This window comes from Phalacrocorax aristotelis, chromosome 4 (assembly GCF_949628215.1).
Source record: "Phalacrocorax aristotelis chromosome 4, bGulAri2.1, whole genome shotgun sequence".
NCBI lineage: Eukaryota > Metazoa > Chordata > Aves > Suliformes > Phalacrocoracidae > Phalacrocorax > Phalacrocorax aristotelis.
In genome coordinates this window covers 28117267-28136130 of record NC_134279.1, presented here as the reverse complement: position 1 = coordinate 28136130, position 18864 = coordinate 28117267, and the positions used below count along the sequence as shown (strand labels likewise).

The 18864-nt window shown below is 36.5% G+C and overlaps 1 protein-coding gene across 3 annotated transcripts in view; it reads right to left on the bottom strand.

Moving 5' to 3' along the window:
* The window catches only part of CENPE (centromere protein E), a 37954-nt gene that overhangs the window by 4229 nt on the left and 14861 nt on the right, over positions 1–18864 (bottom strand). For 2 of the 3 annotated variants that reach the window (XM_075090734.1, XM_075090736.1), the window contains 20 exons: positions 18672–18806; positions 17898–18075; positions 17266–17420; positions 15968–16282; positions 14828–15139; positions 14458–14616; positions 13369–13575; positions 12187–12459; positions 11916–12074; positions 10954–11175; positions 9481–9643; positions 9064–9281; positions 7911–8048; positions 6862–7062; positions 6633–6779; positions 4950–5162; positions 3523–3732; positions 2793–3002; positions 1094–1315; positions 288–491 (listed from right to left, as the gene is read on the bottom strand). In XM_075090734.1, the coding sequence (XP_074946835.1) occupies positions 288–491; positions 1094–1315; positions 2793–3002; positions 3523–3732; positions 4950–5162; positions 6633–6779; positions 6862–7062; positions 7911–8048; positions 9064–9281; positions 9481–9643; positions 10954–11175; positions 11916–12074; positions 12187–12459; positions 13369–13575; positions 14458–14616; positions 14828–15139; positions 15968–16282; positions 17266–17420; positions 17898–18075; positions 18672–18806 (4041 nt within the window). Of the gene's footprint in view, positions 1–287; positions 492–1093; positions 1316–2792; positions 3003–3522; positions 3733–4949; positions 5163–6632; positions 6780–6861; positions 7063–7910; positions 8049–9063; positions 9286–9480; positions 9644–10953; positions 11176–11915; positions 12075–12186; positions 12460–13368; positions 13576–14457; positions 14617–14827; positions 15140–15967; positions 16283–17265; positions 17421–17897; positions 18076–18671; positions 18807–18864 lie in introns of all 3 variants that reach the window. The other variant, XM_075090735.1, reaches the window with a different exon arrangement.

The window sequence follows — 18864 nt, the reverse complement described above, 5'->3', positions numbered from 1 at the left end:
TTTCAAAATCTAAATTTTTTAGAGTGTTTCAGAAATAAATTATGTACAAGTGATAAATTTAGCATCTAATATCTTAACACGGGTTCTAAATTTTGTCTCTGAAGGCTTCATGGGTAAAATGTGAAACTGCATGCTGAACAGGCGAGTAGAATGTTTTACTCTAAGAATGCCACACAGAACAAAAAATTGATTTGAGCGCGCTACGTTTCATCTACAGCTTTTCTCAAGCATGTTTTCTCTCTCTGACGTCAGAGGAGAACGAGAAGAGTAATGCATTTTGCTCATACCTGAAGAGTCTGATTCTCCGTTAAGGCAGTTCTGAGAGATTTCTCTGTCTCATTCAGTATGGCTTGCAGCTGGGTGAGCTCACTTGTCGCTGCTTTTATTTTTATCTGTTCTTGTAACTTATTTATCCTGTCATCTTTCTCTTTGACATTTTTTCCTACTTCATTTACTACATTTTCCAACTTCTGAATTTCTACTTCCATAGCCTATTGGGATATATCAATCAATTATGAGCAGTTATGCCAAGAGATATAACAGTAACAGCACACAGTCATATTCTTAAACAAAACCCAAACAACACAAAAAAATCCAACACTAGAGGCTCTATGGCAACTCTTCGTATCTACCTCATTGTTTTGTGTCATCTTTTAGTATTCTGGAATACTCAAGTCTAATAAAAAAAAAGTGCTTTGAACAAGGGTAACTGTGACAAAAAAATAGGACAGAGAAAACGAGTCCTCAATTCCTAGGATTAAAGACAGAATTCTTCTCCAGCTTCCAGTTAGACATCGTGAATACTACATACTTAAAAGAAGCATCAAAAGTACCACACTACTGAAATCAATACTTTAAAGACAATGGGAACATATAATATCAATTTCTAAACCGACATAGGCTATTAAAATAATCACATTACAGGCAAGAGCTCAACTTCACTTTGGAAATTTAAAAAAAGCTACAAAAATGAAGTGCACTCTGGGCTGATATATGGTGTGGCATAGATTTACAGCTGCCAATCTTTATTTCCTTTTCAGTTTGAAGCACTCACTTAGGAAAACTTTGTTTTCTTCGAAACAAACATCAGTACCTTTATATCTTGTTCTGCAGCCTTTAATTTGTTACGAAGCCCATAGTTCTCTTCTTCTAATGCAAGACTGGCAGAGCCACCAGGGGCCAGCTGTTCTTTAAGAGTGTTTAGTTCCTGAAGCAGCTCTTTACTTTTCTCTTTTGTCTGTTTCAATTCAACATCAGCATTTTTACAATAATTAGCAGTTCTGGCATCCAGCTCCGAAGAAAGTTGAAGGACTATCTGAAAATAAGTAGTGTCATACAGATAAATTTAAATAACTTTTGAATGAGCTAGAGGTAAAGGTAAGTGAAGAAACAGGAAGTATCTTGGCCTGTATTAATTTCACATTGTTGTTTCAGTGTGCCATTTGAAGATACTTGCCATCAGAAATGGAATCACTAACACTCAAAAGACTGGTTTCATTTCCAAGAGAGGAGGCGGCAGGAAGGGGCATAAGAGAATGAAATAATACATTGCCAATTTACCAGTATTCCTGCACTAACTCAAACACACACTAACATTAGAGAAACAAGGATCTATGTTGGAATGACTTCTTGAATGTCAGTAACAGAAATAAACACAATTATTTGCAGAAGTTTTTGCTAGAATGTATTCATTGACTAAAGTAAGTGAAACCATTTGAGAGAAAAAGCATACACATCGGACTATTCTAGAAACCCATATACTTAACATGCCAGATAAAGAAAAATTTCACACTTGTCAGGAAATGACAACGCTACACTAGATGTTTGTTTGTTTGGTAAAAGCTTTGAGCCACATATGTCTGTGGGAATTATTCCAACACGTCTAGCAACATTGGGAAACCCTGAAGAAGTCAAGACTGACTGTTGACTCTACAGAAGAAAACTTTTTAAAACAGGCTAAACAGAACTGAGGACAGAACTGAGTCACATCAGGGGAAGGAGGGTGATGAGCTCTTCATATTTCAGATCAGTACTAGTAGAAGGAATAGTAGTATGAGCAGAGCAGGAGCTTCCAGTATACACTTGTTATGAAGACTGTTCCTAACAGCTAATCAGAAGGTAGTGGATTCTCTCCTATAACCTGTTTTTTTGATAAACATTCAAGACATTTAATCAGAAAGATGATGTCTCATTAAGTACATCATGAACAGGATTTAAAGACAAGTGTTTTACAGGGATTTTTTCCAAAGGGGGCAAGAGGTAAGGACGAAGGAAGAAAAAGAGGAAGGCTGAACAATCTCTAGTATAACTTGACTTTCTGAAATAAGAAAAGGTGTAAGACACAGAAAAGGTAAGGACAAAGATACGAAAAGGTGTAAGATAAATGACAACTGAGTTTTAAAAATGGCTAAAGTAGTTTTGATAAAGTTGAAGAGAACAGACAATCTTGCAGGCATAAAGCCTGAAGGAAGCGATTGTATCAGGCTGCCAAGTTCTGCAAGCAAGGCTATATAACAGTTTTGAACCTACAGTTTCCAGAATTCAGTCTATTAAAAACACAAGCAACCCCCCGCCCTCCACCCCCCCCCCCCCCCCCCCCCGCCTTTATCATCTAGAAGGTCTTTTACAAAGCAAGTTTCCAAGTTTGGATGCATGAGGAAAGTAAGGATTCTTACATCTTACAGTTAAGTATGAATATAGTAAGCCCTTTTTGTGTTTTGCTTTCAATCAGATTAGAGGCATTTATAGAGCACTTATACAAAATATATCTCTGATTAAAGATCTAACTTTACCTTTACTTTAGGAGTCCAGAAGTTAATGACTTGCAAAAGCCTTTCATTATCTTTTTTTAACTCTTCTTTAAGTTCCTCTGCACCACAGTGAGTTCCTGAACAAGCTTCCCAGAACTGTGTTGTTTCTTTTCTAGCACTTTCTTCCTGCTGTAACTCTGCCTCTATGCGGAAAAGTTCACTCTCCATTTCTGATACATCTTTGAGAATACTCTTAAAAAAAGGGAATCCAAGTTTAAATAGTGCTTTGATAACTACATGTCTAAATATAGGTTTTTCCCTCTTAGCTATCAATACTTGCAGGCAATCTGGTTTAGCATATAATTATTGTATAACAGGAAATTCACTATACTTAAGTTACACCCTACTGGGAAAATAAGATAACAATCTACGTTCATAGGGCAGGTGGAAAGGGGAAAATATATATACATGTTAGTAAAAGTTTTTCTTATTGTTCTAGAGGTAATCTTGGTATCAGGTAGTATATATTTTACAGGGCAAATGAGTAAATAACATTCCTACTACTGTATAACCTAATAATTCCACTTTAAGCCACTTTATAAAACAGAATTTTCATTTTGTTGAATTAGTAGCATAAAAAAAAGAGAATTATATCCCCCCGCCAAATGAAGTCTTAACAGATAAAAGCAATGCCATTGGATTAGCACCACCACATTACCCCATGACATGTAATATGCAAGTCTTTCTGTCTGAAAATTGTTTCAAATACTACCTCTGCATTCAAGTGCAAAGTCTGCATCACTTCACTGATGTTTAACTCTTCAGAAGATATTTCATTCTGGTTCAAATAAGTCTTCTTGAGACACTGAATCTGAGCTCGTAGCTGATCTTGTTTTCTCTTTTCCTCAAGCAATTCCATTTCATACTTGTTAACAGTAGTATGATACTCTCTTTTCTTCGAGCAAACTCGACTGAACAGAAACTATTGTAAAAACACAAGATATATCAGTGAGATGCTTTAAAATGGTACCCTGCATCCAACCAAAATTCCATAGTTTGTAATTCAATCTAGTTACTCTCCTAATCCATAGGTATCCAGGACAACTAAAATGTGACTAAGAAAATCAAGTTCACACATGCCACATAGCAATGGCGTATAAGACTCTTCGCTGGGTCAGCACTTCTAAAGTATGCTATTTTTTTGTAGACTCCTAAAAAGACCAAAAAGTCTAAGAGGTTCTAGACAGTCTTCCATGAATCTAGACTTTGAAAAGCAAAGTAAAATATTCTTTGTTGTATTTATCTTAGAGTTGTGAAAGGTACAGATTATCTACAAGAATAATATCACTGTGCTGATTTAAACTTTATTCTAGTTAAGATCACTACTTTAACACCTTTTAACTTGTATGGTTAGGGATGCTTAAGATTTATGAAAAAAAACCAAAATCAAGACCTAAAAAACCTATATGAAGTTATGAAAAAAGGCTCTTTGAAGTAGTTGTTTCTGTAAATATCCATCAGCTAAAAACTTAAACAACTGACTCTCAAGGCCATGCCCAGTAATTTTGTAAACTGGACAACCCCACCCTCTCACCAGGCCTGCTCCCTCCTCCCCCCACAAACAAAAAAACCTGTAACATTTCATGGTAAATAAACAGGAAAAAAAACCTTCATCATTTACTGTACTTCTGCATATGATAACAAGTATTCTATCCCAGTTGCCCTTAACTTTTTCCTGATAATTGGAATCAGTTTCTCCACTGAACTACAAATTGGGAAAGGTCTGCAAGGCTATAGAAGTTATCAAACCACTTGGGGGTAGTTTTGCAGAGTGAACATGCATCTCCAAGGTATCTTGCATATCTCTTTCCCCCACACTAAGATACACACTTAGGTGTCTATAATTTGATTTATGGATTATAGAAAGAAAATTTCTTTTCCCAGTTAAAATGAATTAATATTCATGCAATAACACTGTGCAAAGCAGCTGAACTACAGTCAAAACCTAAGGTTGATTAACTTAAATAGTTCCAGTTTTCCAGGATTGCAAAGGTATCAGGTATCAACTTATTTTCCACAGGATATGGATTCACAAAAATCAAAGCTAGTATAAAATCCTAGCTGTAAATACTGAGAGGTCATTAAAAAACCCAAACCAAAGCAATATGAAGCATCCAGATATTCAGTTTAAGGTAGTACCTTCAGTTTGTTCAACAAACTCTGGAGATGACTGTTTATTTTCTCGTTTTCAGTTTGAAGTCTTTTGACTTGTTTATTCTGTTCCGATGAAAGCTGAGTCAGTATCACAGCTATCAGTGCTTTCTGACTATTCAGTTCATTCTTTAGATTAAGAGACATGGTAGAGAGACATTCATACCTCTTCCCCATATTTGGGAATTTCTCAAGAAGCTCCTAAATACAAGTGAAAAATTCATTCAGTGACAATAAGGGAAAGAATGATTAGCTGTAAACAGAAGCTTAAAATAAAGCAGACTCCAGGACTAACCCCTACAGTATATATTGGTTTTACAACAGAGAATTTGCCACAGGAATATGACTACAACACATAGTTTTCTGGAAAGCTAAGCCTGGCTATTTCAAAATCTCAAAGTATTTTCTTGATTTAGATTGCCTGGCCACATCGAGACCTATAGATCAGGCCTGAAATGAAATTGTTGCCTGTTCACAAGTTTGCTGGCTGGGCTGCTCTCAGGATGGGCTCCCAAGTTGATCTACTTAGTCCTTTGTTGAATGGGATCATGAAATTGTCCCTAGTAGTCTGCTATAAAAAGGGAGATGTGATCAAGCAATGAGCAGGCTGAGAAATGCAACAGGCTTCAAGGCACTCCCTGTAGTAGTAGCTCCTTTACTGCAGCTTAAGTATCACATCTGAAGCTAGGTTATATGTTTTAAAGTAAGTGTAAAACTTCCTAGGCATGCTGCCTCCATCTTTGGTTCTTAGTTGAAAGAAGCAAGATTCACCAGTTTAACTCTTCACCCCACAGTAAAAGCCACTGAAACTAATATATGCCCTACATCCAACAGGAGCAAGTACAAGACACTTGCAAAAACTGCACAAGAAAGGCAGACAAGATCTTACTTATTACAAAACTCAGAAGCAGAGAGTGCCATTAAAAGGGATCAACTAATCTTAGCTTCCCTCATTATTAGCTCCCTACCACTGATATAGGACAGAAAGACAGTGTGAATGGAGAAAGCTACCCATAACTGATTTTTGCAATTCAGTCCTTTATTGCTTTTGGTGTTAACTGAAGAAGCACTCAAGGCTTTTCTAGCACATATAGAATGATGCCTGAATCTGCTGCACAGACATACAGACTGCAGTACAATGGTACTCTTTAAAGTGTTTCATACATATCCAAAAATCCTGGGTTATTTTGGCTTTCAGTAGGTTAGTAGTACTTCTCACATCTGTGAGAAAGTATACTCAGGATAGCTATTTAACAACAGCGCTGAAGAATTACAGGGGCTTCCTATTTTGAAGGGAGAAGCTATTTAATGAAATTAATTTGTTTGGAAACCAATTTATTTTTGATGAGGAACAAGAGAAGGGAGGATTTGGGAGGATTTTGCAAAAACGAAACAGTGAAGCACTTCTACATGACTCGTTATTTTCATTGGTGGGGCTTAACAGTAATGAAATAAAGTGAAAGGTCTCAACTTTCAGTTCAATTTAGCATTCTTAGAACAAGACGCATGGTCACTGAACAGCAACAGCACATCAGCTGATCCCATGCCTTGCAGCGTCTTAGCAAGACAGGCAAACAATTTTATACATTATACACAGTAGCAAGGATAATGCTCCAGAACAAGTGATATTAAGGTTTTACATGTGTACTTAAAATAGAGAAATAATTTTACCTTAATTTTCAAGGTTTTTTGCTTCAGGCTGTCATCAAACATCTGTTTTGTGTTATCCAGTGGGTTCACCTGAATGGCCATATCATTCAGGTTTTTCTGCTTCAGTTGGTCTAGAGCACATTCCAGTTTTGCATTTGTTTCAACACACTAAAATAAAAACATACATATTTAAGTACCATTCAAGAAGAGGAGTTACGAATAGCTTAGGTACGCAACTTGCAACACCAACCATCTCAGAATTTTTTTGCAATTCTGTCTTGAGTTGGTCCCGCTCAGACCTGGCATCCTGGAGAAGTTTTTGTAGCTCATCTTTTTCTTGATTAATTGATGAGATTTGTTCTTTAAGTTGCAAAGAGTGACTAGTTGTTTCAGCCAATAACTGGTCTTTTTCATGTGATATGGTATTTAGTGTCTCAGTTAACTGTTGAATCTATAATAAATAGTGGAGTAAAAGCAAGAATTACAATTTAGTCGTGGTCTGTATATTCCCTTATGAAGTACTCAAGTTAGTTGTATCAAATACAAAGAACAATTTCCAAGAACTCTCAAATTCACACTAACATCAGAAGTTTTAAAATAATTTCTAATCACTCAGAAGAAGAAATTAAAAGGAAGAGGAATAGCGTGACAGCCAGAGAACTCCAGTCAACCTCAGTCTTCAGTAAAGCAAGAGCAAATAAAGAAAAAGACAGTCAAGACATGTTCACACCACAGAAGAAGATTAGCATAAGAAATGGGCAATGGAACTGTCTTTATATCTGCTCTAATGAATTGAGCAGTAACACATTTTCTAATATGAAGTAATCCTTAATTATACTCTTTGATCTACAGACAAAGGAAGTGTTTGACAAGGGAAGAAGTGAAAGCTGCAAAAAGACTGAGTTGGCAAGAGCTAAGCGCAAGACTTTCTGAATAACAAATATAGGTTGAAAGTGTGCAAAGCACCAAGGATTCCAAACCCACTTAGTTTCATACTGTTCACACAGCGCCTTTTAAAGTCTGAATAAATACATGTACAATTACTGACCGTTAAGCCTGCACACATTGGATAAATCGGTGTCCATCCTAATGGAGTACCCAACCCAACTGGATATGAGGCTGAGACAAGTTGAGGATGCTACTTCTAAACATCACTAAGAGAAACTTGTAGAGTCCTTTGCCAACGTTCATGGTTTAGCACCCAAAAAAATTAAATAGGATTTGTCTCAAGCAAAAGTTTAGCACATCAGTGATAAAACATCAGAAGACAGAACAGCTACTAAAAACAAAACTCCTCACCTTGTTTGTTAGGCTGTCCTCCAAAATCTCTGACCGCCTCTGAACCTTTAACAAGTGTTCTTCCCTTTCTTTGGCTTTGATCTTCTCATTGCTGAGGAGTTCTTCTTGCCACTTCAATTCCTTTTCAGTTTCAAGAATCTAGAGTAACAATAAAGCAACAAATATAAAATTAAGCTCTGAGACAGCACATGAATCTACTTCTATGAAATATTGAATGGACTGGTGTGTGAGGAGTCAAAGTACTTAGCACCAAAAAATACCTGCTTTGGTTTGCGTACAAGAAAGTTCAAGTTTTGTTTTTGAAAGTTTCTCCTTTCATTAACTAAAGTCTGCCAACTAGCATACTGATAAATCCTTAGTAATGTAAAGAATTAGACAAAGTATGCTACAAACACGTTGGGACATATTTTCAGCAATCCCTGTTTACACAGGTAAGTAACACAAAGCAGAGATGTTATTTGAGTAGGGTTCACATCAAGAACTATCTAGAAATTATTACTTAGCACAATTTTATGAGTTGGACTGTTAGAGTGCTGTTAAATTATTTGTGATAATTTATTCTAGAACTTGCATTCCTTTCACTAAACCTCTGGATTTCCAGTGAAGTTCACAATACTCAAAACCAGGTGAATTGGAAGATATTGGTAGCAAGACTAAGAACATTTTCCTCCCACCACGATTTGAATTAACTATAGATATTTGAAATGATTACTCAATATCTGAACAAGGACTGTGACTCAATGGATACCACCCAATTCACTTGTCTTCACTGTTGTGAAGACATGCCTCGTCCAGAAGAAAAAGTGTCAGAATTTGTAAGCTTTAGTTTCAAAACTTTGGAGCTCAACTACAAAACGTACCATTTCATCAAATCCATTAAAAAGTGCCTGTTAAGTGTTTCGGTAATGAAACCCATGTATTTTCCAGTTCCTCATTTAATCATAAATAAAGCAGTCTCACATAACATTTTTGAAAGAATTTACATACATCTTTAAGTACCATTCCACAAGACAGAGGTTAAAGCATGCCAATATTCTTCAATCTGGCTATAACATTAATATTTGTAAGATATTTTTCAAGACAGCTTCAAGAATTAACCATCTTCCTCTACCAACCATTTATAGTTACTATACTTTAATCAAAGATAAAGCACCTTATCAACACTCTGCTGTAGGTTAATCTCCACTTCGTTCTTCTCTGCTTGAATACCTTTCAGCATTTCCTGGAGCTGATATCTCTCCTGTGCTAACAAATCACACTGTTCCTCCAGCTGTTGAAGTTTACTGTTTTCACTCTCAGTCTTTTCTTTCAGTTCTCTCAGCAGCTGCTGCCTTTCCTTAGTTACAAAATTTAAGTCCTCATTCAACTGGACTACCTATTTTAAACGAGTATAAAATCAATACATAGTTATTAGCAAAAACTCCTCTTCTGTTGCTAAATTTTATTACCATGACATCATCTATGGGACCAATAAAACAGCACAAGTTATCATGGGTAAATATCTGTTATTCTAATGAGTCCTTGAGGGGACCTCCTCTAAATTATTTGTAAGAGTTACTTATTACTATACTTGCCTTTTCTTTTAGTTTGTTTATTTCTTCACTTAGTTTTTCTTCAATGCTTTGCAATTTCTTTTCTCCATTTGCTAGCATGTTCTTCTGGATATCAGCTTGCTCTTTCTCATACCTTAGTTCTTCCTTTAGATTTTCCATTTCTGTCAGAACTTTTAAGGACTGCAGAACAAGGTATTACATGAATGTTCACTCAGTATGACTAAGTCTTACTTATCAGGAGTTAAGAACAATAAGTCAAAGCATTTGAATTTCTAGGAGAGAACTAATCAGAGTAATCAGCCTTTTTCTTGAGGAAAAAACCCTCAGTTGTCATTCTTCCATACCTAGCTTAAGAACTCCAAAGGAAGACAGTATTTAGGAATAGTCTTTATCAGTTTAAAAAAAAAAGTAGGCAGAATCATAGAATTGTTAAGGTTGGAAAAGACCCTTAAGATCATTGAGTCCAACCGCTAACCTATCACTGCCAAGTCCACCACTAAACCATATCCTCAAGCACCACATCTACCCTTCTTTTAAATACCTCCAGGGATGGAGACTCCACCACCTCCCTGGGCAGCCTGTTCCAATGCCTGACAACCCTTTCAGTGAAGAAGTTTTTCCTAATATCCAACCTAAACTTCCCCTGGCGCAGCCTGAGGCCATTTCCTCTCATCCTATCGCTTGTTACTAGGGAGAAGAGACCGACCCCTGCCTCGCTACAGCCTCCTTTCAGGTAGTTGTAGAGAGCAATAAGGTCTCCCCTCAGCCTCCTCTTCTCCAGGCTAAACAACCCCAGCTCCCTCAGCCACTCCTCATAAGACTTGTTCTCTTAAATAACTTTCTTAAATAACTTGCAGAACTTCTATCGGGGGAAAAAAATATGTTTACCAGGCTTCCTTTTGACTTTAGAAATTATCAGCTTGATTTTTTGTTATGTATCAGGATGAATTTGTCTGAAAGTGTGTCAACATAAGCATTCTTTTCATGCAAATACTTGAAATATTGAAGTCACTAATCTGCCAGGAAATAAGACATCAAGAAGGAGAAATAGGATAGCTAATCACTTTCTTTTCTGGGTTTAGCTTTCTCTTCATCAACCCAGAACGAGCAGAAGTGGTAGGAGAATTAAGCCCTTAGATATCAGTAAGAGTGGGTTACCTCTGCTGTTCAGTGCTAAATACAAGACACTGTAGAGAAACTTGCCGAGTGTTTGCCCAGCAGGTGGCAGACAAATGCACCTAAACCCAGAGCGGCACAGTGACCAAAAGGGCAGGAAAGGGATAGGGGGAAGAAAACAAACAGGTAAGAGAGATTCCAAAATCCAGATTGGGTTAGTGAAGTAAATTCTTAGTTTACTGCTGTAGGTATGTTCACGCCATGGATGAACAAGTGAAGGGAGAAGAGATACTGAATAGCAGAAGGCTTCATGACCAAAATAATTCAGAGTGGTACAATCTGCCTTTAAAACATTTAGGAGATTTTATACATACTCTCTCCTTGCTTTCCTGAAAATCAGCCTCTAACTGATCCCTCTCTGCTTTAGAAGTCTCTACTATTTGCTGTAGCTCATCTTTCTCCTGATTAAGTGAAGTTATTTTCTCCAGCTGCTGACAGATATGCTCATTCATTGTTCTTTCAATTTGTTCTTTTTCTGCCAGTAGCTTGTCATATTCAGAAGAGACATAAGTCAGGTTTTCAGTTACTTCAGTAAGCTGAAAGAACAAATAAGAACCAGTATTAATATTTCTAATCTCTAGCATAGGTAGAAGTAACTTGATAGTTTGAAAAAAACAAACCAAAACACCGTAACATTCTAATTTATCAAATTTTGTTGCCTCAGTAATCAAATTCTGATTTAAGAGTGTTATTGATCATATTTCACAAGCACTACCTGTACATATGGTTGTTATAATTGGTTATTTTACAGAAGACACCTCTATTAAGTTTATTGCTATAGTAAGCAAAGAGATGTAACAATTCTGCTTAAGAGTAAAATTTCAGTGCTTCTGTCTCATTGGCAGACAAAAGTGAATGTGTAAAAATGTACAGGTCATTATATAATTCCACAAAAATTACTCCATTACTGTATACACAGCAGATATGTCTTTAGAGCTGAGCCTATATTAGAATTTGAAAAGTTTTTAGACTTGGAAAATGCATTGAGCAGTATTGATTCCAAATAATATTCCATCATTCAGCACTAAGACATGTTTAGTTATAAGGGTTGTAGCTTGCAGGTCAGGTTACATTTGACTATCTTTTCCCTGCCTCTGTTCTATAGAATTCTTTTGAGCAGCAGTACCGGGATGGGGGGGCAGAGGAGAGAGAGGGAAAACTTTTAATTAAGTTTTATAACTATATTTACAGAACCCTTACAAACTGAAGTCTGCAGAGGTCATGGGTTGCCGATCCTCATAGCATTTTTAGTTTACTTGACAAAGCTGCATCTCACCTTCTGCTGCAGTTCATCAGTTGCCTCCGTCAATGACTCCTGTGCTTTCAACAGTTGATTTTCTTTCTCCGAAATACTTCCTTTCAGCTCCACAATAGTCTCCTGATGTTGTCTGAGGGAATTATGAGCATGTCTCAACTCTTCCTGCATCTCTGAATTCTTTGGACACACCACAGGTAAAAGTATATTAAAGCCTGAATAACACTTCCAAAATTTGAGACAGAAATTTACTAAAGCTATTATCCTAAAGAAATATGACTACATTTCTTACCATGCTAATTGTCTCCTGTATAGTTTCTTTTAGCTGGTCTCTCTCATTTTGGAGATTCTCCAGTTGCATTTTAAGATTATCATCTGTTTCTGTCAGAGTGCTCACGTCCTGACAGTCACACAGTTTTGGAATAAAATCCATCCTCCCCACTTCTTCAGATTCTCTCTGACATTCATTGGCTTTCAGTTCCTGCATTTCATGCAGTTTCCTTTGTGCCTGGCTCAGCTCTTCTCTCAGGTGAGATAATTCTTGCTCAATAGATTCTTCTCGAATCTGTGGTATTTATTTTATAGAGACAGAAGTCAACACATTTGGGGAAGTAGCTTTAAGAGAAACATATCTGATCTTTGACAGGTTAATTATGTAAGATGAACAGAAGCAATGTTTTAGAATTATTTGTATTTTTCCCAGAATAAGATTTGACTAAACTCAATATGCAAGTCAAATTTCTTGAAATAAGACACACGTAAAAGTAAAATTTGAAGTGAGTACTACTTAAACAAGATACCAGAAGTAGAATTTCATGGCTATATTTAAGCCTGAGGAGAAAAAACCCAAACCCAAATTATAACACCACAAAAAAACCCAAAACCCAACACAACAACTACCTCTGTAGTTATCCATATTTCTCATCTCAACAGTAAATGGTGTCAAAATAACTTCCTTGAAAGTTGTCCACCCCCCCAAATATTAATATATGTACATACTTTAGTTGTTGACATGTGTATATATACATACATATACTCACTTTGTATATACATTATACACACAAAGCACACATGCAATCAGCATGTCCAGTTACAGAAAATGTTGGCTGCAACATCCCTTTCACCACCAGGAAAAGGTCAGTTCTATCCATGCTTGAAAAAGCATAACCACCCTTCCAGATGAGCAATTTTTAGCTTCAACTACTTATAGAACCACATCTCTGTGCAGATCAACTCAGAACATCACTATCCTGTATCACGTTAAAATTCTACTTACAGGAAAACGTTCATCATATTCTACTACTTAGTTGTCCATATACAGCCATATGGGTGTAATCTATTTCAAGTAAATAATTATCCTGGTGTTTAATGGTCTGCAGTCAAACAGGACCCTTCTCATTTGTTTTGCAAATTATTTTTACTCAAGTGAAAGTTTTAATAAGCATGCTTTCCATTACAGTCTTAGCATAATTACCAAGGTTCCTTCCCCATACTCTTCTTTTTTCAAATGTAAACTGTCCAGCTTATCTTGCAATGAATTGTTCTCTTGCATAAGGAAAATGATTTGTTCCTTTAGCACCTGAAGCTGATCACACTCTCTACAGTTATTTTCTGATTTTTCCTCAGCAAGCCGGTCTCTCTCTAGTGTGATGATTTTTATTTCTTCCATCATTTGTGATATCTATAAAAGAATGTGCAAAGACAGTATTTCCATCAATCCAAAACCAAAATAAAAAGGAAGTTTTGTTTGATTCACTCTGCTATGGTATTTTTAACATCAAACCACTATAACGAAATTAGAAAAACTCCAGAACTGAGTCTTTGGCCTTTGTCACATGTTTTGTTTTAAATGCTAACATTTCAGCAGTCTCTTCTGCAATATTGCCCAGACTATATCTGGAAAAAGACTGAGAGGAAGAAGCTAAAAAAGAAATATCTACTGGATTATTTTTATGCATCTGTTTCAATACCATGCAAATGCTGAATTGACAGCCATTGACTTACTGGGTCTGGCAGCCGATATACTTCAAGAAAAATCAAATCTCACATATTCTATCCCTCCAGAGAACCCGTGTAACTGAAGCAACTGTGTAACATACAATATTCTCCACACCCTTCTTTGTCAGTTCTTGAACGAAGAGGCACCAAAACTGGTGGATCAGCCTTCTGCTGTATGTTGGGAACTGAGCTGCCATTCACAACCAGGTATTACCCTGCTCATTGAGACTGAGCGTTATAAACCAATAGCCTCATTCCTACCCCTAAGTAACCCTTCTCCCTTCTTCTATTTGCCATCTAATGCCACCACTCAGATTGACAACCAAGGGGCGCATTAGTTAAAGGTTTGTTACACTGTATATTACAGCTTGAAGCTCTACAGAAATTGATCAGCAACTGGTAAAGACTTGGATCAGGCAGTACTGCTTTCTTGCCTACTTTCTACCAAAGGCCTAGAAATTTTCTGAGGATAAGCGGAAGAGACTATAGGCAGACTAGGCTTGTTTTTAGTGTTGGAAAACACATTAAAAGTATTTTTATTTTGAATTATTACATAATGTTTTACCTGTGTTTCAAGTTCTTTAATAGTTTTCCCTAGTGCCTCTTCAACACTCAGAATCTGAGATTCTTTTTCAGAAATATTTTTTTCCAATTTCTTGACAATGTCCTGGGATTCCTTGAGAGAACTCTGTGTATTTCTCAATTCTTCATGTGCCAAAATGTTCTTTAGAATAAAAGAGAAAAAATCCACAGAAGAAAAGTCAAGTGTTTTGCACCATTAGTAAGTACTCCTTGATTAAAAAACCCCCAAACCAAGAAAATCCCACCAAAACCACAAAACCCCACTCCCCTGTATATTTCAATATAGTTTATAAGCATTCTTACACTCTTCCCTTTAACAAGTATGGTCCATTTTATAAAGACAGAATTCCTACCATTGAAACAGTGTCCTTTATATCCTCTTTGAGTTGGTCTGTCTCAGCTTGGAGAGACTCCTCTTTTTGCTTCAGGTAATCTCTTTCCTGGGTTAGAGTTTTCATTTCTTCCTGACACTCAGAAAGCTGCTGAAGAACTGCCTGCACCTCTGAATCCTTGGCCTCCAGTCTCAACTCCATAATCTTTTCTTGCTCTTTTAATTCCTGCATTTCTTTTAGCTTCTGCTGAGTCTGAATAAAATCTTCTCTTACCTCAAGAAGTTGTTTGTGCTGTGCTGTCTTTTCTTCCAGTTCTTTCATTTTGCTAGAGAGCTTTAGTTTGTAAAGGAAAAGGCCAGACACTTTCATTGTAATGCAAAACTGCAAAATGTGAACATGTTCTCACAGAATCTTGTATTAGCTTAGAAAGGGTGAGAGATGCTAACTTTCAACAAGAGCACGGGAAGTTCATAATTTCACTTCAGGTTACTGCTTATATTCTTGCCCACGTTAAATAAGCATTTCTTTATAGAACCTTCCTGTGGTTTCTCCTTAGCAGCAGAAGTCTTACTAGGACGTAACACTACACATGAAACTGTAGCAGTGCTTAGGAATTATCATATTAGGAGTTATCAAATGCATAGCTGGATTATGACAGCCCTAAGTCTTGTCAAAATATGCATCTTCAGTCCTCTTTTCTCTTAAATGTTTTTTTCCTTTCTAATTGCCCATTTATGTGGTGATTCTCTTTGGGTTGAAAGATCATTTGTTCTAAACAGGCTACAGTTCCTGATGAGGAAACTTTGTTTCTATGACTTTAGAGAGAGTAGGTCATAGCAGGATATTTTAAGAAAATTTTGCGTAATGAAGATATAATTTAAGTATGGAAAAAGAATAATTAAAAGGTCAAGTACAGAACGACAACATAACCTGGAGTAACATGTAGATTTCTTTGCCTATGAAGAAAGAGACCATTGAGCTGAATAATTCTGAGACTTCATACATCTGGCACAGAATAAATAATATCCATTCATGCTAGAGTGATTTCCATGATAGTGCTATTTATACCTTTAAGACTACTTCTCCAAAAGTTGTTTTTTTTTCATGCCATGAGTTAATTCCTCATGTCCTATCTGTAAAAAGGAGCAAGTTGACACTGACCTCTAATTTAACTCCATCCAAAGCTGTTTTAAACTCTTGCGCTTCTTTAGCTAGAATATCTATTTGGAGCTTCATTTGTTCATTGTTTTCCGATGCAGCTACATACTTCTGCTCTAGATCCTCATGGAGCTGTTTAAGTGCTACATATTCCTGATCAGACTTTCTGTATTTAAGTTGTGCATCTACTAGATTATCTTTCGATTTTCCAATTTCTTCAGTCATATGTTTAAGTCTAATTTCATTATCAGCTACTTCAGAAAGCAACTTTTCTCTTTCCAATTTTAATAAGCGTAGCTCTTCACATTTCTCAAGAATCTGCCAAGAGAAAAGCAACATTAATAGCGTTTTCTAAACCAGTATTTGTCATAGCTGCATAATAAAAAGCATGTTCATATGCAGATATAGGAAATAAAGTGCAGGCAAACACACCACAGTACATTGGGTTTTGCTTTGACAGGAGGGAGCTGCCTAGCAAACTATCCTTCAAAGAGCAGCAAGACAGGCAAGCCCCTTCCAAAACCTTGAAACCTCTCCTCTAACTCTAGATGTTCTTTAAATATTTCATGTCTCCTATATTTGAGCTAGGACTGGACTGATACTCCTAGCTATAACACCTGAGTATTTAGGAGTATCAATACTTTCCTCATGATACAGAGTTTATGAAATCATTAACATCTAATTAAGTTTTGTTTATTAGTGGAAGTAGACCACTGGAAGGGTTGGAACTTTTTGCAAAGCATTCACGAGTTTGTGAGATGACTTGCCCTGGATAATTGTCACTGCACATACTTAATAGGAGGTATTTAAGGATAAAGAATCCTAAAAAGTATTTGCAAACACACTCTTTAAGGCACATAACAAACTTAGTCTACTAAGCCCTGATCTGCCAGGAAACAGAGGTTTCCTTATAAGTTTTCCAGAATTTGCAAGTTAAAAATCTCTCACTTCAAGCAGGATTTCTGCCAAGAGGTCTTGACATTTTCTCTTTTTCCAATTAGACAAAAGATTATATATACAGAGTTATCAATGGTGACCACGGCAGATAGGCAGGCAAATGTTGGACTAGAAATTCCTAATTATAGTAGCCTTTGACTAAACATGTGATCTTAAATTTATTCTTAGGTATAAATATTAATTAAATTATTGCTCCTCAGGTATTTAAGTTAGTTGTAAAAATCTCAGGTTATTTGATTCAACACAACTTTTGAGTTTAAAACTCCCTATCCAATAGACCTCCATTAATACGTTACCAGTCAAGTACAATATAGAACCAAGGAAGAAAATTTTTTTCTGTTTACCTCTTTCTGCTGTATCTCAACAGTATGTGGTAGAGACTGAAATTCTGATAGCTCATTTATTTGTTTTTGTAGAAGTGCATTCTCTTTCAACACTTTTTCTAGTTCTCCTTTTAAGTCAGCTGCCTTTTTTTCCAGCTCCGCAAGCAAAAGCAGATCTAGAGAATCAACAAGTTTAATCTCTTAACAAGTTAAGAGGGTATAAGAGAAGCAAAGCATGTTTTAAAATAAGCAGATGATTTATAATGCACCTGGATGTCATATCAGTGCTTCTAGAAAAGTATATTTTACAATGGCCAACAATTAAGATGACAAAACTACTGGTCTGAATTCAGTCATCGCTTTTTAGGTTGACATCCAGTTTATTTTAGATTCTCCCCGACAGCCTTCTTTAACTTGACTGCCTTTGTGCAAAACACAAAACATTCCGTAAGCTGCAGTTTTCCAAATAGTTCAAGAAAGCACTAAAGCAGTTACTATGTGCCAGCAGTACCAGACACTAACATATTATATTGACAGAAGCTCCAAGTATTTGGGAAAACAAGAGCCAAAGTCTTCCCTATCCCCCCCCACCATTATGAGGAAAACGGAGAAGGGGAAGGGAAAAAAGCACCACCTGAAACAGTACACAGTACCTTTTGGAACTTTACCCTCCATCAGTGAGGTTAGCCTTGTGTTTTCTTGAAATACAGACTGCAACTCTTTCTGCAAGTCAGCTTGCATTTTTTTGTAACTGGCTCTTCCAGCTTCTATTTGGCTTTGATAGAACTGAACATCCTTTTCCATTTGCTTGTAATTATTTAAAAGTTCATTCTTCAGGAAAACAAAAGATGCAATTCACACACACAAAATAACAGTCTACTTGCTTAACATTTAAATATTGCATCTGCCACATTTCCTGTTGTGACTCTGAAAAACTTTGGCCTTGATAAATATGGCAGGAAAACCCACAATTTAACAGCCACCTTCCTGTCAGAGTCCTACAACAAAACATACCTTACCTTAGAAGTCCGGGCATAACTGCTTCTACTATTTTTTCTTTACTAATTCAAAGCTCAAAGTAAGCTCCATCCTACTTCTGAGTTCATGTCTCATTCTCTTTTGTCTCTGGTAAAATTAGGTTTGGAGTCTGGTGTCCTAGTAACTCCCTAAAGACTGTTCATTTGCTCACTCTCTCTACTGGTAAACTTAAAACTAAACCACCCACTCTCATGGAAGAAGCCTCTATTTTCTTTTTATCTTTCTCCAGAAGACCCATTTTCCATGAATTCCATAACAAAAAACATTACTTGGAGCATGAGTAATTAGCCTTCTCCAAATACTCTAGCACATCACTTCGCTAGTCTGGGAGCAGATAGGCCCTTAACAGCATTTTGTACAGCTAGAAATGCAGTTTAACAAGTACTTGCCATCTTTTCCTTCAGCTCCAAATTTTCACTTCTCAGAAAAGCAGATTCTTTTTTGGCATCCAAGGCTATGGTTTCACTATCTAAGAGGGATTTATTCAGCTGCTGAATTTCCTCCATTAGCTTATCAGAATCTCCCTGATAAAGACAGATAAACAAAGAAATAAAAAAAATACAGCCAAAATAAAGCAAATGT